The sequence below is a fragment of the Pinus tabuliformis genome, chromosome 1_2, assembly GCF_031772625.1.
Source record: "Pinus tabuliformis cultivar Carrire ecotype Pingquan chromosome 1_2, CPIR1, whole genome shotgun sequence".
Taxonomy (NCBI): Eukaryota; Viridiplantae; Streptophyta; class Pinopsida; order Pinales; family Pinaceae; genus Pinus; species Pinus tabuliformis.
In genome coordinates, this window is record NC_142298.1 from 688,287,625 (window position 1) to 688,309,993 (window position 22,369).

The 22,369-nt window shown below is 38.8% G+C and overlaps 1 protein-coding gene across 4 annotated transcripts in view; it reads left to right on the forward strand.

Moving 5' to 3' along the window:
• Window positions 1–22,369, forward strand: part of LOC149207605 (DNA (cytosine-5)-methyltransferase DRM2-like) — a 221,815-nt gene that overhangs the window by 175,083 nt on the left and 24,363 nt on the right. For all 4 annotated transcript variants that reach the window (XM_089395810.1, XM_089395812.1, XM_089395808.1 and 1 more), the window contains exon 11: window positions 17,799–17,914. In XM_089395810.1, the coding sequence (XP_089251936.1) occupies window positions 17,799–17,914 (116 nt within the window). The remainder of the gene's footprint in view (window positions 1–17,798; window positions 17,915–22,369) is intronic.

Consider the following 22,369-nt stretch of genomic DNA (forward strand, 5'->3'; position numbering starts at 1 on the left):
TTATTATAAGTACCCTTGTACCATGACATGTGGCTTGGATGAACCCTTTGATCCCCACTCTGTTCCATTACTATATCATCTGCCACCTACCACTTGAGGGATGTACCATGGACATGTCACCCCCTTTAAAGGTTGAAACCACCTAATGGGGTCCTTGATTAACCCCTTATTGAGCTCAGAAACACTTGTACATGCCAAAGCCCACTATGGAAAGGCATGCCACCATGAAGTGCCCCATTGATTCCATGACTTGTAAGATCTTTTACTTGATTATTCTAATGATTTGTTGTATTGGAGGCAATGTTACTTGGGAGTGGGAGCGGGAGCGGGAGCGGGGAGCGGGAGCGACCATTTTCAGAAGCTCCCGGTTTGGGAGCGAATCCGGGAGCGATTTTTTAAAAATATATATATTTTTTATATTTTTTAATTTTTGATACATATATGTCAACAAAAACATGTAGAATGATGAAATAGACATAAAAAAACATAAAAAAAAACATAAATTGATCATTGAACCATATCACATCAATCATCTAGAAATTATAATCGTCATCAACCATGTCCACAAGTTAGTAAAATACATATTACAACTGCAACATATTGAGTCTTATAAATCATGATTCATCAAATTCAATATTAAAGTTTCAACTTCAAGCTTTCAGAATTGAAAATTCAATAACATTTATCATCATTGATCACCAAAGTTGTACTTGTAAGCCAAGTTTAACCATTACAAGAAGTAATATCGAAGATATTTCTAAGTCCTAACTTCTAACTGTTAACATGATATGAAATGTTAAAAATTTATAAAATGAAACATGAATAATGAGATGAAATGAAACAACTTTAGTCTTTCACAAAGCATCATATTCATAATTCACAATCATTACCAATGAGTTATAATTGCCAAGGCCCAACTTCAAACTTCAAATTTTCATTGTCACAGTGATATAATGTTTACAAAAAATATCATAATGATATGAAAGAGTCAAGAGTCAAGGACTCAAAACTCAACAGTTATGAAAACTAAAGTCTAATAGAAACTAAAAAAGACAAGTAAACTGTAAATCTACAAGTGGCCCTTGCCACGAGAGTCTCCAGGAGTATAAGCAGGTCGTGGTGGTCTTCTAGGAGTCTCCCGCACAGACCGACGACCAGAACTAGAACCTCCACGCGAGGGTGTCGATGGAGGTGGCGACAGCAATGGAACAAGACTCGGGCCTCGAGCACTGCTACTGGATGGTGGAGGTGGAGGTGGCATGGCTGCTGCAGCTGCTTCATTTTCATCCCTTACAAGCTCCTCTTCTAGTTCTTCAATATGTACAATGTCATCTTCCAAATTGTCGTCCTCAGGGTGATTGTCCCAAATTTTATATGTGGGATCTTCATTAGCCCGATCACAGTAATGGCTCAACAACCTCAAGTTGTAGTGCACATAAACCAAGCTTTCTGCTCGGTTTTCGTTGAGTCTGTTTCTTTTCACATTATGTATATAACTGTAGGTGCTCCAACACCTCTCTGCAGAAGAAGAATTTACAACCTGTGAAAGAACTTTTTTTGCCAATTTTGGCAAAAGTCCGTGGCCGCCATATGTTTCCCACCATGTGAGAGAATCAAATTTATCTTTGTCGTCCATTGCATGGAAGTTACCATACAAACCAGTGCCACTGAAGTATCTGCCTATTTCAAGGCGCACAGCTGCACATTCCTCCCTGTCAGGCACCAACTTTTCTAATGCTTCCAGATATCCTTTAGTTACCTCTTGATCTAAATGGGGTTTGGTCCTAACCCCACCCCCTGCTGCAGGTTGGCCCAACCAAGATGTAGAGTAGTATTTTGGCGTAAGGATATACGCCAAGCAATGTAGTGGAAGGTTAAGCCTATTCCACCGTTCACACACACAATCATGAATCAGTTTGTACAAGTTGGGATCTCTATTATGAACAATGTCTTTTATTTCCCCCAACATGGTATCCATTTGCTCATACACCTCGCCAATCACTGGTTTGTCTGTATCTGCAAACCGAATCTTGTGATAAATTGGCTTGGTGAAATCCAATACCTGCCTCACATTTGTCCAAAACTGCCCATCAAGAGCGGCCTCCTCCACCGTTTCAAAACCTGCCATGTCAGCTACATTTGTAGCCCTTTCCTTTAACACCTGCCAATGTGGACTTGATACCATGCTAGCTAATGCCTCTCTTACCTTCAAAAGGCGCCTGAAGATGAGGTAATAGCTACCAAATCTAGTCCTCGCAATCTTCAGCAACTCCAATCTCGAGTGACTGCGGAAAAGGCCATGGGTATTGCTATGATTTGTAATAAATTTTATCATTTGTTTTCCTTTCTTGTACAAATCACCAATCCATTGGTATTGTTCATTTTTGTTTTTGACAATATCATGCAACAGAAGGTTCAATGTGTGAACCAAACATCCAGACCAAAATATGTTCGGGTATTTATCCTCAATAATTGCTCCCGTTGCCTTACAATTAGGAGCATTATCAGTGATGACTTGGATGACATTGTATTGGCCAATACGCTCAATTGTTTCAAGTAATGCTTCTGCAATGTTGATAGCGGTCTTGAACTTGTCTGAGTAATCATGTGCAGCTAGAAAGATGGGACCACTAACAGACACAGCAAGAACACTTATCAATGGCTTGCCTTTTACATTTGTCCATCCATCAGATACAATGGACACCCCATTGTCAGTGCAAGAACTTGTCATTTTATTCAAAGAATGTGATATTTTTGCTTTTTCATGATCAAGGCCAACAGTTCTTGCCTTGTCATACCCAGGGCTCTTGTATCCTTTAGGGGCATCATTTATGGCAGAAACCATTTCGTGCCAATAAGGTGAGCGTAGAACATTGAATGGTATCCCACATGCATAGAGGAACCTGTAAACTTTTGAATCCACATCATTCCTACACCCCTCATCAAGGAAATCTGATATGGTTCTACGCCTTAAAGATGATGACCCTGTGCCTCCATGTCCATATCCACTGCCTTGGGAGGATGCTGAAGGAGTTCTTTGTGATTGTGAGCTTGGTTCAAAGAAACCCCTTGATCTTTTTGTTCTGTATTGGGCGTCCTCCTCTTCCTTTATGTATTTGGCTCTATCTGCTGTTGACACCGCTGCACAAGTTTTGATTCCTATTTGTTTCTCTCCATCCCATGGCCTTTTCCCGCAGAGGTGTCTTCTAGCACGGGTGTATGAACCTGTGTAATCAGTGTTGCAATGAGGGCAATGAAATTTAGTGGTTCCACCCCCTCTCTCTGTTTCAGCCCTGTGAACATATTTCCACAATGGAGTTTGGTCTTGTTTAGTTTTTTGAGGGTCATGTTCACCCTCCTTCACCTCCTCCTCACTGGGGTTTTCGCCCATTTGACTTCCTCCGGCTTCTTCATCCACCTCTTCAGTTTCAGGCCCCCTCCGTTTCCTACTCTCCACCACCATAATAACCATAAAAGGGACCAGGAAGAGGAAAATGCCAATAAATATCCCCAGGTCCATGGTGTTTGATGTTTGTAGGGTTTTGAGTCTTGAATCTGCAAATTAATTTAGTTTATTGGGATTAATTCATTTAATTTATTAATTTAATTTAAATACATGATTTTTAAACAGTTAAACTCAAACAACTAAATTAAATCAACTAAATTAACTACCTAACCAGCTAAACTAACTAGATTACTAAGTTACTTACCTCTGCAGGCTTGCTCCTCGCTCCTCAGCACTTGCTCTTCGCTCCAATGTTCTTGCTCCAGCTCCAACTTGCTCAATGAAGTGATAATGAATGTTTTTTTGGCCCATTGGCCTTATAAAACATAAAAAAATTTCTAAAATTTTTAATTTTTTCGGGTCCGGCGGTTTTTTTTTCCGCCGAACCGCTCTCGGCCCGGCCCGATTCGCTCCCGGAGCATTTTTTAATGCCCGGGAGCGATCAGGGAGCGATCGCTCCCGATCGCTCCCGGGCATTGATCGCTCCCTGATCGCTCCCGGGCATTAAAAAACGCTCCGGGAGCGATCGCTCCCTGAGTCGCTCCCTAACAGACCAGGGAGCGTAAATTTTTTTACGGGAGCGGGTTCGAAGGGGGGGGGGGCGCTCCCCCGCAACACTGATTGGAGGGCAAAGGGACGCATTGGATCTTATGCAAGTGGGTCTCCATTTTGGGTTTGGTCACCCTATACAGGGTCCTAGCCCTCCAAAGCACCACATTTGCACTTGTAGGGTGAGCATTGAGAGCCACGCGCCTCTACCATAGTAGAGAGTACTTCATGGATCCCCAGAACTACTCATTGATTGCTCATGTTCCACCTTTTAGATAAGCATGATGCACCTAGTTCACCATGCCCAGCCCACTCCACATTTGCACCATACACTTGGCAGATGTTCCAGGGTTTAGATGAGGATGTATCAAGGCTTATGTTGTTATCCTATCCTTTACAGATTGTTTACAGGCATTTTCAATCCACTTGGAGACCCATGAGGATGTCCTTGAACGCCTCACACCCACTTGGGGGCACCACAAGGATTTATTTGGAGAACAAGGGGCCAACCCCTTGTCTACTATGTTTTAGGTCTATTCTCACATCATGGCACACTCTGGACTTCATTAGGCCTCCTTAGAGGCCCCAACAACTCACTTTATTGATCATTCTACCCTCTTGAGAGGCTTATTATTATGTTATTGAGATATCTTGTTAGGCTTGTCACCCAGGGATGTTATTATTGCACATTATTTTGTTATATGGGGCTCAATTAGGCCAAATGAGGCAAATTGAACCCATTAGTGATTGTATAAATAGAAGTGAGGTGATTCATTTTGATCATCATCACTTGGATTGGATTAGTATCTCTTGAGAAATTTTCGCACTTTTTGTTGGGTGAACATTTTGGAGCTTTCTTAATGCACTATGATGTTTTCGCTATTGTCTTTGGAGCTTCTTTCTAATTCAAAGTTGATGAATGGACATACTCTCTATCTTGTAAGTCGAATTTTGATGATATTCTTATTATTTTACGGGTTTACTACATGTTATTGTTATCATTATTCATTTATGGGTTAAAGTAAATATGAAATTCTTCTGGGAACCTTGAATAAGTGATTTAATGCATGCGTGGTACTTGAAGAGAGTGAGTGAATGTTCCAAGAGGCACCTAATAGGTTTTAAGCCTCGAAAGTTCATCTCTTTGGTAAATTTGAAGTAGAAATCCCTATTGATCTAGTTGTTGCCCTTGGAGAGGCTAGCAAAGATCAATTAGGGCTCCTTAGCTCACGAAAAATCTCAATCTATGTGTATCTTGAATCCATTAAGCCCAAGTAATAAGCCATTGATCCTTGTTCCCTTTGGTGGTCAAATTTTCCTCTCTTTTCTTCCCTTTTCCAAATTCTATGCCTAACCCTAGAGGTCACCTAGGGCATCAAGCGAAATTTTTTGTAGCCATCCAAACACTTTGAAAATTGGTCCACAAATGCGTTGGGGTCTTCTCAAGGGGTCCTCCAAGTTTGAGCACAATCCAGTGGAATCCCGAGATATCACAAGCCCTAGCTTGAGGACCATTTCTCTCTCTAGGTTGATTTGGGTTAGTGTCCTTATTTGGATCATTACATTCAAAATTCAAAATAAGATTAGCGCTTTGATCTTATTCTCTCCCCTAACTAGATCAAGCCCCTCCTTGGTGGATCAACTCCATACCCTTGACCTAGTCTGGGTCCACTTGGGTTCTTTGTGCCCCTGCAACTCTACGCATCCATTTCTACGCAAGAACCCTTATGCCAAGGAAGCCCCTTGTCAAAGCATATCCTCCAAACCTAGGCTCAAGTGTCCTCTTAGCCCTTCCTACCCCCCTGATGCTTTGAGATAGATGGACACATGGGAGATCATCTATGATGGATTTGCACATTAGAGATAGCTTGCTTAGTGGTTGCTTGGCATTCTTCCCAGGGTCATTGGAGTTCTCTTGATAGCTTAGGGCATGTTCTCCGTGATGTCCATATGGAGAGGTTGGCTTGCTTGAAGAATGCTCTACTTAGGAGGAGGAGCATTTTGCATCTTGGAGGGAAATATGCTCTAGATTGCACAACTTAGCTTGGATTTCTAGATGGAGGCTTGGAGTTGGCTCAAGAATGCCTGCGTTGCAATAGTGTTTATGCAAGGCGGTGGACCCAATGGAGTGCATGGTTTAGGAGAAGTAATGGAGTTTATGTGGGCTAGAGGTGGAGTGTGGACACACCTTGGGTAGCTACATTATCTTGGAGACCTTATCATTTACAACATCAACTTGGAGCTTGACATGCATACCCTTAAGAGTGTAGCAATACACATGCATGAGCTTACTTGTGTTATTGTAGGTTGCTTGTAATGGTATTTGCCTACATATTTTTCTTATCTCCCGTTATATAGAGGAAGAGGAGAGTTCATTCATTATCATTATCATTATCATTGTACTCTCTGCTTTTTACTTGTTTCATGGAGGAAGTCATAAGGGTGTTAATATTTCAATGTTCTATGTTGTAACAATCACTTTAACAATTTCTTCCCATAGTAGCAATCACTTTTCCAATTAAATTTCAATCATCCAAAAGCAGTAAGCAATTGTAGATAGAACAATAAACAATATGCACAATAGAAGACAACCAAGATAAATGAGACACAGAGATTTAGGTCAAAGACTAGGGAAAAACCCCACAAGGGGAAAAACCCAACCAGATTCTTCTTCTATTAGATGTTCATCAAATGTTCAACAGAGATACATAGTCCAAGTACATCCAACAATTAGTCAAAGGTTAAAGCCTTGACTTTTCAATTCGACCAATCCAATATCCAATAAAAATGAGACAAAAGTCAAATCTGGTCAAATATCAATTCTGCAACTTTTCAACCCTGTCAAAGTCAAAGCAAACAGCAGTCAACACAACCCTGACTAGGCCAAAGTCAATGGTCAAATCAGCTCCAAAGAATTCAGTCAACTCAACAATAAATGTGGCCTCTTTTGCTCAATCAAATCCAATCAAAATAGTCCAAGAATTCTACCCACAAATCGGTCAAAGTCAACAATTTGACCTACAGAAACCGTAGCTTCATATATGCAGTCAAAGTTGGTCAAAGTGCCCAGAAAAGTTTGGTCTTCTTCTCCCTGAATTCGGCTTTCCGAAACAGATCCAAAAACCAAGTCAAACCAAGACAAATCACCCAAAGTCAAGGCTGGTGAAAGATGCCAAAACATAAAGTCAACTCAGTCAACAGAAATATCCTCTCTCTTCTTCGCACATGTGAACTCGGACCCTGCAATTTCAGATCAGATCGAACCAAATGAAGAAGAAATGATGTGTGTGATGATGTCTCCAAGTGATGCCAAGCTTGGTCTATTTATGTGGTCTTGGGGGTCGAATTTCTCTTTTAGGCGACTTATACTTTTGAAGATGGTTTGGACCCACATTAAAAATAATATTTTCCCATGTGCAAATTTAATTTTTCCAAGGGCAAGTGGGATCATCTTAGGGTTTGTTGGGCTTCCCAAATGTGGAAATTGCTCCCTCATCTGCCAATTTTCAACAAAAGGTTCATGAAGAAACCCTAGGAGGAGTTATGAAGTCTAGGGAGGACGTATTGGTTGGAACTTGATCCTTGTGAGATACTAGGGTTTACACTTGTGAAGATGTTGGTGATCATTCTTCTCTCTCTTTCTTATATCTTCATTGTACATGGTGTCTCTAGGGTTTCTTAATCTTCCTAGAATAATTTGATGTCTAAGTTTAAGGTTCATTATTTTGAGATTAGGATTTTGGGTGAAACCCTTGGTTGCATTTGGTGAAGAAGAAGAATAGGAGACATCTTGCCTTCGTGGACTAGCTTGAGTGATTCATGCTTGTTGGATATCCTTGCCTTGAGTTACAGTTTTTCATTGTTTGCCCTTGCTAGGGTTTTGGATAGCTTGCAGATGACAAGGCTATGGTAGATAATGTATCTTAGTGAATTTTTCACCTGTCTACAACTTACGTAAATCACAGATTTTAAATTTTAGCCATCTATTTTCTTTAGAAATTGTTATTTCATGTCTTGCTGATCTAACATAAGGGAACTTTTGTCAAGTGATTTAACATCATAATTGAAGAATTTAAGGGCTGTTTTACTCTTGTAATTGCTCTAAAAGTGAGTTTTCAGATCTGGTTTGTGTTTGATAAGATTTCTTGAAGTTGTCAGCTATCCACAACTTGTGTAAATTGCAGATTTTAAATTTTAGTCATTTATGTTCTTCATGAATTTTTATTTACAGCTATATATGTCTGCCTGATTTAACATAGATAAAGGGCAATTTTGCTAAGTGATTTAACATTATAATTGAAGAATTTAAGGGCTGTTTTACTGCTGTTATAATTGCTGTAACAATGAGTTTTCAGATCTGGTTTATGCATGATAGGACTTTCCTAAAGGACTGAATATTGTCAAGACACTCTAGTATCGCTTTTTGTCATGTCCCCAATTAAAAAATTTCTAAGTGAAATACTCAATTTTGCAATTTTGGCGATTAATAAATAATTTTGGCATCAAAACTTAGGAAAAGTGGGTTGTGGAGGCTTCATTTAATTTTTGGATAAAAATGAAAGTTCAACTTAGGAAAAAGAAAAATTAAAGTGGCATTAAATTGTGGGGGTCACTCAAGAAAGGGAAATCGAACTCCCTAGGAAAATATTTTGCAATTTTGGCGATTAATAAATAATTTTGGCATCAAAACTTAGGAAAAGTGGGTTGTGGAGGCTTAATTTAATTTTTGGATAAAAATGAAAGTTCAACTTAGGAAAAAGAAAAATTAAAGTGGCATTAAATTGTGGGGGTCACTCAAGAAAGGGAAATCGAACTCCCTAGGAAAATCGAACCACAAGGGAAAAGGGGATGAAATGAAATGATATTTTAAGGTCCACGAGACTAAAAATAGTCTATGAGACCATTAGTTCCCTGTTTTTCGCTCTTTGCAATTAAGTCCTTTTCCGATTTAAATTGATGATGAGCTGACCCAACGTTCCAACAATCTCCTTGCTGAAAAGACAAATGCCAAGAAACTGATGCTAACATGTTATCATAACTTTCTCTGATGTCTTTGAATGCAACACATTCCAAAATGAAATGCTTTTCCGATTCCACAGCGCCAAACGTGTAAAATGTACACACTCGTTCTTCCCAAACTTCTTTAGGCCTTTTCCACCGTCTTGTTTCACACCGAAGTTGATGTGAGTTGGTCCTTAATTGAGCAATAAGAAAATCACACGTAGGGTTGAATTCCTCAATATAATATTTCTTCTTTCTACCCAACTCTTTTCCCCATACCTTTTTACAAAACTTCTCCATAAAAAAATCCTTTAGCTCCTTGCTATTTGTGGGACAGGCATTGAAGTAGATATTCCATTTTTGCATCCATGTGTAGTTTTGTTTCATCCATGTTTTCTTTCTTTCACTGATGCCTTCATTGAAGATAACATTAGGCCATCTACCTACTCTCATTTGTTCAATTCTTTTTAGGTATCTTATGAGCCGCACCATAGCAATTGTTTCAATGGAAGTTGCTCCTGTTTCACTCAACATTATCTCATAAGGTACCGAACATTTTATTTTGAACTTGCTCATGATCAAGCGTTTTTGGATTTTCTCAATTTGTTTCCATTTTGAGACGGGAGTGCTGCTAGCCCACAATTCACACCCATATAGCATCACTAGACAAACTAGGAATCCAAAAAGCACTTTAATCGTTTTCCATTCCCATAACTTTGCCTCTCTACATCTGTTTTGAAGAGCATATAATGCTTTCCACCCTCTTAAAATTCTCTTGTTTCTGCAGTCCTCCCAATTGAATTTGTTGTTGAAATCAATCCCAAGGTACTTGTATTCATTTACTTCTTCAAAAATGTTGTCTTCAAAGAAGAAAGTATGATGGCTTTGCTTCCTTTTATTAGAAAAAATCATTATTTTGGTCTTTCTAGTATTGACTTGCATCCCCACTGCTCTACAAAAATGCTCAAAGGGCATATAAGTGCATTTGCAATCCATGGGCCGATTTAGAAATCAATACAATATCATCAGCATATAAAAGAAGCTTTATCACAAACTCCCCCAACCGAACACCATCTCCACCTTACAGATTTAACCACTCTTCCAATTTATCAATATATAGACCAAAAAGGGTGGGGGATAGAGGGCAACCTTGCTCAACTCCAATGTCACTTCTAAAGCTTTCTGAAATGCCTGCTGAGGTTCTAATTTTGACTTTCACTTATTCATAAAGTCTATGGACAGCGGCTCTGTAATGCATAGGAATTTCAAGTTCTTCCATTCTATCCCACAACTTATCCCAGGGACTGTGTCAAATGCTTTTTTGAAGTCAACAAAGCAACAAAATACTTCTTCTTTGTCCTCCGAAACCTTTTCAACAGTGTGTCTCAACGTGATGCCATGATCCACTGTAGAATGTTTCGGCCTAAAACCCACTTGTCCTCTTGCCCTCTTTTCTTTTACTTCTGCCCACTTACTAATTCTGTCTTCTACCATGTTGCCGAAAAGCTTTGCAAACAAAGGGTTAATCATAATTGTTCTATAGTTGGATCGATTATTAATGTCTCCACTTTTAAAAAGGGGTATTGCTAGGCTAGTTGTCCAGTCTCTTGGGAATCCTTGTTGAATGATGTTGTTGAATATTTTCATGATGTGCGGTACAAGAGCGTTCATTCCCCATTTTAGATACTCTGCTTGAAGTTCAACCAAGTCCTTGGCCTTTCCTGTTTTCAACTTCTTAATTCCATTTTCCACCTCCCGTAATGTGAAGAGCTTTGAATTTGTGTTGATCCTAGGGAGGAACTCTGCCTCAAATTCTTTCTCATAGAGTTGCCTTGCATATTCAAACCATTGATTGGCTGTAATATTATTTTCAATATGATTCTTCTTTGGTTGTAGATCCTGCCACAAAAGATTTGGATTATTTTTGCTTAAATATATTAACTCTTCTCTCCTTGTTTGCATGAACTCGTCTTTTTTACTTTTTAGTATCTGCGTATATAACTTTACATTCATCTTCTCTTTTCCTGCCTTTTTCAAGGTTCTCCTTACCATTTTACATTCCTCATCAAACCAAGCATTTACAGGAAAGCAATTTGATTCTGATTTCCTATTTTTTGCTCTTTTGCACTTCTCAAGTGCACTTTGGATTATATTTGTTAACTCATGGCTGTTGAAGCGTTTGAAACCAGTTTTCTCCTTCTGAATTAATCTCTCTAACATTGTCTTGAAGATAGTACCATTTTCTTCTGTTAGAAGAATTTTGCCCCTTGATAGTGATTGCCGAGAGCATTGGATTTTCCTCCTATGCTGCCTTTCTTCTAACCATGATAACCTTATAAAAATTGGGCTATGGTCCGATTTTAACTCCCAAATATGTTTTCCAATACTAACTTCATCTATCTTTTTTATTAAGCTTTGTGAACACATCACATAGTCAACGACACTTGCCCCATTGTATGTGTTGCAAGTTAAGTTCTCAGACCTTTTCCATCTATCTAGACCATTGCAAATAATTAAGTTGAAAGCCCCACACAGTGTAAGCAACTCATCTCCAGAATGATTGCTAACTTTTTCATCTTCTGAACACCTCACCCATTGGGGATTCTCCTCTTCAGTGAGCCAAATAGGATTGTTATCCTCTTTGCAACAAAGGATGCTAGCTTGATTATTTGTTGTTCTAGTGTTGAAATCTCCCACTAAAAGAACTTCTCCCTACTGAGAGTACACGGCAATATCTTGTTTTAAAGCTGCATATGGATCCTTGTTGTCAAGCCCCTTATTTTTGTAAGTTTTTGAGACTTGAGGGGCAAAATAGCATGCTGCAATTCTTATGTGATTCTCATTCTTTGATATTTTCAACCATAAATATTGTTTATTTTCATCTTTTTTAATTCACTGAATGTGACGGCCTTCTTTTTCTTTCACTAACCCATACCCTTTGCCATTTTCTGCTACCTTGTTCGAAACTGCCAACTTCAAATAAACATCAAACGCAGGAGTTTTGCAACCATCATGCTCATGAGTTTCCATGAGACAAATTATGTCTCTACCTTCTGCAATAGGCCCTAACCCAGGTCCCCTCCTCCAAGGGTAACCTCTACAATTCCAACAAACTAAACTTAGGTAGACTTGGGTAGGATTTGATTGCTACATAGTTTGGCACATAAGACTCAAATTTGAATCTTCACCCCTCTTTGTCCATGTTCTTGTTGTTTTCGTCTCTATTATTGAATTCTCTGTTTTTTGTCTACTGTCAGCTTGCTGCCCTGATTTGTCTGGAGGCCCAAACCAGTGTTGATAATATCGCCGAAATATCGGCGATATTCGCAAATATCGCGATATTTTCGGCGAGCCGAAATATCGCCCCGAAAAAATCGCGATATTTGCAGGTTTTGAATTTCGCGCGATATTTGCGAGATTTCGGCGATATTTTCGTATATAGCGCGAGACGATGGTAAATATCGCCGGCGGCCTTTATAAATTGGGTTTTTGGTTTTTGATGCGTCATTTCGTTTTCCGATTTCGGGAGAGCTGGAGACGCTGCGAAGGAGGGTTTACAGGTATGCTCCAACGTTAATATGTATTATGGAGTCCCTTGTGAATCGTGATCACTTGGTATTGCAGATTGTAGCATTGATATTGCAGAATCGTAGATTGTAGCGTTGATAAATCATAATAGATATTGTGAGGGTGGCAGCGTTACATGTTTTTCCAGCACCAATGTTAATGTATTAAATTATTAATGCCCAACATTATTGTTGAAAAATGCAACGCTCATCTTGCAATCACTCATCGGTAATGGGCACAAGTTACAACTATGCATGGAGCTTGGAACCTTTACATGGTTCTGCGGCCTGCCTATTTCTAAAGTTTAAACTTTAAACAGATATCATTACACGGCTGCATGGTGTTTTTTGGGGCAAGCTATCATGTAAAAGTTTTAACTTAAAACTAGTACTAATATGATCGTCCTTCTCCATATGATTTGGCCTTTGATAAATATCCAAGGTCTGGACAAGGCTGAAACCAAATCTATCCCCGTCTTCAAGGTGTAACTTCAAATATTTGTCCTCAAAATCATTCTTCAAACCAAGTTTTGTCCCTTTTGGTGGTTGCTCTAAGAACATACTTTGTATCCCCAGAAGTTTTCTGTTTCTCTTAGTTGCATCACCATTTGCACCCAATACCTCAAAACGAGCATCATTTCTGCATATAAGTTCATGGTTTATGACTGATGAATACATTGAAAGATTCACATCTTCTTGATGGGCTGGATAACTCCATTCCTGAGCAGAGGAAAAACTGGTATGGTTGGTGGCATAAATAACAAAGGATCTTGAATTTTTTGGCTGGTAAAATCTAGAAGCAGTAGCAATTTATCACCACATGACTTCTATCTAGACAATTTGGATCTCCATACACAACAGTACGACCAGTTCTGTCTCTCCAAGAGTTGTAGACTTTGCTTTGACCATGTCAGTGTGATACTATTATTGGAATTATCTCCAAATCTAAAACTATGCAGAAAGCCATCTTCAGGGAACATTGCAATATTTGTCCCAAAAGCATAATGACTTCTTTATCCAACTAGAGGATATGGACCATTTAATATATGTGATGTTGTTTTGTTTGAGTCCTTGATTGGACAATTATCACTATCAGGGATCAACAGGATATGTGATGTTATTTTGTTTGAGTCCTTGATTGGACAATTATCAATTTATCACTATCAGGGATCAGCAGGATTTGGTATCGCCTTTGAAGTTTGATGTATCATTTCTATTTGACATCATATATATCAGTGTTTTCTTCATATTTATGTGCCAATGTGTTTAGTTCATGTTGTTATTGCTTTATATGTTTAGAAATCTGAAAAAAATGAATATATTATGCATTTTTTATGCTTGCCGATATTTTCGCCGATATTTCCGATAAGATATTTTCCGGACCCTAGCCGATATTTTCCCGATACCGATATTATCAACACTGGCCCAAACATTGCAATAACGGCTTTCCCATTGTACAACCATGCCCTTTTCCCTTCATTTCTCACTGTTCTAATTTTCTCCACTTCATCCCTTCTCTCCTCTTGTTGTTTTTTGGTTAAATCTTCATCGAGGAAGAAGTATGAGCCTTTCAAGAGTTTCTTTTTGCCCAAAAGCTGTCGTTTTTCTTGTACGCTTGCCATGGTGACTTTTATGGGTCGAGGCCTCTCTTCACATATCCTCCCAACCCTTCTTGCTTGGCAAATTTTCCCTTTCCAATGTAGTTTCTCTTTCAGAAAGTCTCTTGTCAATTTGAGAGTACTTTCATTCTTTGAGAAAAGGGGTCGAATTAGTGGAGCCCACAAAAGCCTCATTTTTTTGGCATCTTTTGGCATTTCATTTTTCAGAATTGGAGAGTTTGGTTAGCCAAGCCAACTAGTGCTGTTTAGGTCAAGGAATTTCCAAACGGGAATTCCAATTCTTCTTCAGTGAACTTCGAGTGTCACTCTAGAAGAGAGATTGTGAGAAAGATTTGGTATTTTGATGGGTTGTTTTCAGAGAATCTTCAGCTAGCGCGAATTCCTGGAGGACATAGTTGAATTTGGGGTGCTTTGAGGAGCTGGCATTTGGTGGTCTCTGAGCTAGAAATTTTGCCAGAAATTTCCTTGGAGGGGAATTAGTCTCTTTTGGGAGTTTTCCGGGCTGAAAGCACTGAAGATTGGATGCCTGAATTTTCTCTTTCTTGGGCCTGCGTTGGGGTTTATTGTTTGTTTCCTGCGCAGAGGCTGAGTATAGGTGATTAGAGGATTATTGGTGCTGAAAATTGCCGGGAGTTGGAGGGAGAAATTTCACTGGGGTTTGGAGGAGCTTTGCTGCGGGGAGCTTATGTATTTTGCAGTGGTTCGAATTCTGTAGCTCACTGGCATACTGGGAAAAGCTACACACAGATTTTGGGGTTCCGGTGACCTGTGGATTCAACTTGAGATTTTTGTGGGTTTTTTGTATTGGGTGTGAGGAGTCTTCTCCTATTTTTTCAGAATTTTTGAAGCAGTTTTGAGGGGTCATTTTACAGTTTGCCTCAAGCAACAGGAGAAAATTTCTGGGCAGTGTGTTTGTTCAGATTGGGCCATTTCAGTTGGAATTTTGCCTAGATCTTGACTTGGGTATTGCATGTTTGCATTAACAAGCCTAGGTTCTATGATTCCACTATATTGTACTCAGCTCCAGTTGAAAAATTAATAAAATGGCTCAGATTTATGGTTTCTATTTCATTTCATGGTTCACTGCTTTATATCTGCTTGTGTAAATTTGTGCTTGCATGTTTGGATTTCCTTGCTGTAGCTTAGTGCATATATTTGATATTCATTGCATTTCCTAGTTTGGGGCATTACACGTTTCTCCTTGAATTGCTTAGAAGATTGGCCTGTTAAGTATTGAAATATTGTATTTTAAACTTTCCGACGTGCTGGTCTATCACAGTCTTTATAGTGTTTCTTATATCTGACAGATTGCCTCATCAAGATAAGGTGACATATCATAAAAAAAAACGTGTCGAGCCAATCATAATCAGGTTCTTTTATCCATATTGAAATTTCAGGGAAGAGTCCTTCCAAAGACATCAACTCTAATTCACGAAGAGATCTGGTGATAAGATACTGATGTTTATGCTGCTGCAATTTTGAATAATTTGGGAGTTTTATTTACACATCAACAAGCCTGAAACTCTATGCCTCAAACTGCACCATGTTCACTTGCTTAAATGATCTCCTTGCCACCTATTTGAATCTGTTGCTCATCCACAGGCATGTTGAATTTGTCTTGCAAGGCCACTGGCAATATAGGATAGTATGTTGCACTTTAAAGGGAGTTGATTTGATGCTATTGTTGGTACTGACGAACAGTGAAATAGCGCAGTAGAGATTTGGAGCGCTCAGCATCAAGGCATCGAACAATAGCTACAGGATTCCAATGTGACCCTCAATGCTAGATATGCCGGGTCCCTTTCTTTGTGGTTCCAGATCTTCAATCCATCCTGCAAACCATCCATTGTGATGATAATCACAAGTGTTAATCCTTGTATGTAATATCAGGGGTAACAGCAACCATTTTCTTAGCATAATAAAAACCTCTCATCAAATGATGGTTTTCCCATTTGGGTTTACAGGATAAAATCCTTGTGTTCAGTGTGACTTTTATTGTTGTGTTTTTGCTTTGATTAATGTATTAATGTTGTATATCTTTCAATGCAATTCACTCATTGGTTAATGTATTGTTGGGTGTATTTATTACCGGCAAATTGTTGCCCGAGCATTGTAAACTTGTTTGAATACCCACGCTCAAATTTTAATTTCTTCTTGTTGAATGCTTGTCTACAGCTCTTTTTGTCTCAAGCGTACTAGCGTGCATTCTTAGTTGCCATGTGAAACCCCAAAGCATCAAATCGTTTCGGCACTTTAAAGTTGCCATTTACTTGAATCGCTGGTATTTAGCCGTTGGCTACAGCAATGTTCGATTGCATTGGTATCTGCGTAATTAAGTGTCTGGATGCTATGTAACCACCTCCTACAGAAGCCAAATTGTCCCTCTGTTGATCGTTGGTCCATTGCTTGTATAATTGGTGTGCCAATTCCCTAAACCTCCATGTGTTTGGCCGTCACATACATTGTAAATGCATTCTGGACAATGATGAGGCGGCCTATTTTAACTTTGCTTAATTCCATCCAATTAATGATCTCATCCACATGTCTGCCTCTTTATTTGTTTGGGTGTATATATAGATATACGATCCATTAATTGCATAGTATCTCCTATATTGAACTATAATTGGGAAGATGTGTATCGTTGAAAGAGCCGGATATAACTTTCGTTGTTAATAGAGATATCCGCCGGTGTAGCAGGGTCAAAAGAGCGCTGTGTATAAATGAGATGCTTATATTATTGTTTGATTGCGTTGTGAATGTGAAGATGCAGGTGGTTAATCAAGTGCTGTGTTTGTAAGTTGAAAGAAGACCACAGAGTACTACTTCATTTTGGCATTAATAGAATTGTAGGATCCTGTGTTAAATTGGGATTGCAAGCAGCTGAGTAAACAAAATCTAAAACATTACAGTAGACTTACTTTCCATTGATTGCTGGAATTTCGAACCAAGTACTGTAACGAGTTAACAAACAACAGTTGAAGAGGCATAATCTCGCCCTATTTTCAATTTCAGAGGCTTCATTTAATTTTACTCCACAGACCTTCTGTGTTAGTGTTAAATGGACAGACCATAGGCCTACCATTTACGTATCATTGTTACATTGTACTTCGTTTCCAATCCTCTCCGAAAATTCGTAACTCTTTGTTATGTAGTGTGAAAATCATTAAAAATCTATGCTATACATGGCCTAAAACATAAATAATGCTTGTGGTATTTTCATGGGATCCTTTCCTCTCTCTTTTTGCTAATAGCATGTGTGCGTCTTTAGGCTTCAATAACTACAGAGATAGAAATTGTCAGACAATGAATAGAAATATCAAAATCTATACGTTTTAAATTTTTCTTGAGAATGAGGGCACAATAGGAAAAAAAAAATAATAAAATTTGGATCATTGGTTAAAATAGCTAATCACCATTAGGTTTCCTCTCTGTTTTTGTTGGAGTAGATTTCATTTAAGCTAACCCTACAGCTGATTTGTCCGAGATTCAATTCTAATAATGATCAATTTCTATTATATTTTTAAGTGTGAAATGATTGCTTTGGGGTTGGACGTGCAGGTCTAAACATTCCGGTTCATATATTGATAGATTCAATATATGCTGTTCGCTTTAGTAACACTGATGGTATTGAAGATATTGAAGATCCAAATAATCAGCTTCCCCTGAAGAATAAGGTGTCTCTCTCTCCCTCATACACACCATACTACATAGTTAACAGACAAGCACATATTTGCACACACAAACTCATATTTGTGCACCAAAGCATATCATGATGAAAAATGGATAAAAACATATATCATATTGCATGAATGCTTTGAGAGCGCAAGACCAAACAATCACTGAAAAGATATCTCATGATAAGGGATGCTTCTGGACCCTTTCGTTCAAAGCCTTCACAAAGTACAAGTTCAAGTTTAACTTAAAAGAGTTGTCACTGTCACCTCAACAACTACTTTCCTCGCTCTAGGTTGGGGTTATTCAATGCAAGGGGGGCTTCCCTAATGTTGAAATTCTATGGCATGTGCAATAGAATACAAGATTCTGATCTGATAATTATTTTCTAATGATTTTCAAACAATTTTTCTCATGCCACTGATATCATTGAATAATTATACACAGAAAATATCAACAGGACATGCAGCGGAAACAGTGAAGATCATAGAAAAATAGCTATGCACAATAGACAGTATTTTTACCTTGGGAAACCCAACCTTGGGATAAAACCCAACAATCTTTTCTTGAGGAGAATTTGTCTTTCAGCAAGGCTTACATATCAGAAATTTGTCTAGAAATCTGTGCCAATAATGTAATTCAAATACCAGTCAAATTTGGTCAAACTGCTGTTTAGTCAATGCTAGTTAAACCAGTCAAAAGTTAACTCTGCGGTCAAACTTTGGCCTGGTTAAACTCGGCCCTGCGGTCAACTGTCCACATATGCAGTCAAATCTGGTCAAATTGCAGTCAGATCTCCACACATGCAGCTGTGGTCAAGACTGCTCAAACAACAGTCGTATGGATCACACATGCAGCTGGTCAAAACTCAGTCAAGCTGCAGTCAACTTGGCTGGTCAAATTGGTCAACCTCCTCATAGATGTGGCCTCCAAAAGAGGGAATAATGAAGAAAGGATAAAGATGATCTCCAGCAATAGATTTCTCCATGGCCGAATTTCTCCTCCACTAGATAAGATAAGATAATTTTATTATGTCCAACAAATGACCACAAAAGTTTTATTATGTCCAACAAATGACCACAAAAGTAGGTCAATGGGACTAGAGAATACATCTAGTAAGAGTACAATTTGGGAGTGCAAATGCCACTCCTAGAAAAGCTAAATCTAATATAAAACATATCTATATATACGCAAAATCAGGTAATGAAAAATGCAAACAATAGGACATATGCATGAACAGGAACATGTATAAAATTGTAGCGGAAGCCCGGTAGAAAGCCCATGGAGAGAGAGTTGAACATGAGGTCCATGATGTCAAGAATGCCCGATTCTAATAACCAACAATGAGGAGAACGAGAGGGGCACTGGCTCACTGTCTGAGTTCTCAGGAGCTAGCGAGGAGTCTAGCTACACGATCCTGGGGAAAGGAGTGAGGGATACTCCTAACATCCGAGGCTGAAAGAAAAAAACTTTGGATAAGTCTCTAGCTGCTTTGCTGCAGCTGGGAAGGAATCTGTCAGGTGGGGGATGCCCTGCTTTGGATCCACTTAGAGTTGATCCATTTGGTGTTTTGGACATGCATAAACTGATGTGCTAATCGACAACTCTGAACCAATCTCGAGGATATCGATCGGTCTCTAGGGAGGGGTTGGAGGAGACCCGACGTCTCACTACTCAGCCTGAAAGTATGATGTGATCGTCCGAGTCACCCCCATGTGATGCAGCGTATGTAGAGCCGTAAATCTGTGTCTGGATATCTCCCTCATGAAGAGGGCTAAACATCTTTGATTTGGGTATTGGAAGAAGGTAGGGAGCCCTTTGAATCCCTATAGAGGAAATGGACATGTGCTCACTGTAAAGTGCATGATCCATGTGCTCAAATGAAGAGTGCATGAAAGTCCAAAAATCTTTGGTGCTCGCAAACCTATTACTTGTACATGCAAAGAAACTTGTTAATAGCAACTAAGCAAGTTGCTAATTGTCATCATTGTGGTATAGGAGAATAATAATGATAAAATGTTAGCTAAAATAAAGTATAAAATATATTTAAGTATGCAAGTAAAATTAGCATGTAGATAATCAAAGGAGGATGCAAAAGAAATAATGCAAAGCACAAAATCCTATTCTAACCACCTACTATTATATGCATCATGTTCCATTATAAAAGGGTGAGGTGTTTGCCATTTACAAGTGATGGCAATGGCACTCCATCTAGGTTGGATGTATAGAAGTAATCAACCCCTACCTTTCTATGGTCCTTATAAGGATAAGGGTCCTCATCAACAAGGACAATATCACGAACTTGGAAACACTCACCTTGCTTCTCAACACATTTTTGCGTCTTGTTTTTTATTCTTCTCTTACTAGCTTTGGAGGAAGGTAAATGATTCACTTGGAAAACATTTCCTCCAATTCATTTATCATACTTTGGTTTCCTAAGGATACTAGGCTCAAAGTGTTTCCATTTCACTTGTACTTGCTACAACTCACGATTATCGTCCTCCTTTATGGACTCTCTAGATAAAGGAGGGAAGGGAAAGGGATTGTCAGTTGTCGATATCCTCAAACTAGTAGGATTTCCATCCTCCAATCCTTTATCAACTCTAGATGCAAAGTTACTTTGTTCCTTTATGTCTTCAACATGATGTGCAATATGTGGTTCTTTATAAAGGACAAATGGCTTTCCATCTAAGGTGGGTATGGTAGCATAGGACAAGTCCATTTACAGATCCACCCACAATAGTAGACCATTTTCTTGATAAGAGCATACCCCAGGCATCAGGGGCATCAATAAGTACTATGTCCATAAGTACAACTTTATTAGGATCAGCAGGTAAGGTAACTTTGAGATGTTTAATCAAACCATGGACAAGGATAGACTTCGAGTCAAATCCACACGCATTCCTATAGGTTCCAGTAATGTGTAGTTCTAATTGATTTGTGACTCTTAAAGGCACCACATTTGTGAAGGCTCCAGAGTAAAGCATACAATTGTGTAATATCAAATCATTGACCACTAATGACAACAAAAAAGGTGCATAATGTCCATTATTTTGATCCTAATACATATTTTTCAATATTACAAGAGGATCTTTAGGTTCCTTGTGAAGGTTGAGAATCTTCCTTCCTTGACTGTTTTGGAGTTCAAGTTTGACCAGCTCTAAGATAGGAACATACAAATTTATTCCAGTTAACGCACATCCCGCACAGCCCTGATCTACATCTAATGATATCTCATTTCTTTTTTGGGGAGGTGTAGGTTTGGGATTGCTCTTACTAAAGGGTAAAGGTGCCTTGGTCCAACTCTTTGGTGGTACATCATTACTGCTTGCTTCAGCGTTCCTTGACCCGTTACTTTTCCTAGTACAATGTAACCTTTTGAATCTATCCCCAGCTTCAACAACATTAATATGCTCATCAATGTTCCTCACATATCCTTTAGTGAATTCGTAAGGTTATATTTGGCAAGACAACTAAGGGATTGGAGTCTTTTATTAAGTTTAAATGCTCTAGGCTATCTTCCTTTTCTACTTGATTATGAGGGAATTCTTCTTTAGTATGGAAATCATTGCAATGTTGATAACAGGGAAATCCTCCCTAATTTATCATGTTCGTAGGGGAAAGGGTATTAGGTACATTTTGTTGAGGAAAAACCTTTACCACCACTAGGATTTGGATTCCTTCTTAGGGTCTTGCTATTGTTATACTAAGGCTTGGGGGGGTAATTTGGACAATAACTTCTTTCATTATCCAAGAGGGTCAACCTATTTATCATGGCAAGTTGTCCCTACATAAGGTCATTAGCCACTTTATCAATTGTTTAGGCAAAAGTTTGCACTGATGGATCTTCTTGTGTGCAAGGTTTAGGTTCTACTTCAACTTGCGCTCTAGGATAAGATAGCAAGTCAACCATGGACATGGTTAATTTGCATTCAATAGTTAAAGCATAAGCTTCGGCTTGCTCATTAGTTTTGGGTTCCTTGACCTTTAAGGCATAGGAGAAATGTCCATGGAAGGTATCAAAATAAAGGGCCAGTATTTTCATCAATGGGCTTATAGATTTGGGGTACCTGCTTAAGTAATTGATCAAATCTCTAAGTGAAATCATTGATACTTTCATTCTCAATTTTCTTAGACTTTTGGAATTTGGCTAGCAATTGAATCCTATATTTGGCAATTGTCCACCTCTGGTTGAAGGCTTTGTGAAATTAATGTTAGTTTTTTATTCCTCCTGAAGGAAAATTTGGTACCAAGTTCTAGCATTATCTTCCACAGAGAGGGAAAATAGTCCCATGACTACATTCTCGTCTTGGATTTCTCTTTCACCTACATGCCAGTAAAACAAATCAATATGTTTCTTAGTAGTGTCTACACCATTTCCAATGAATTTGGGCAACTACTCTTCATACTTATCAGCCAATTTATGGGGGTATCCTTGATGGCATTCATATCAAGGG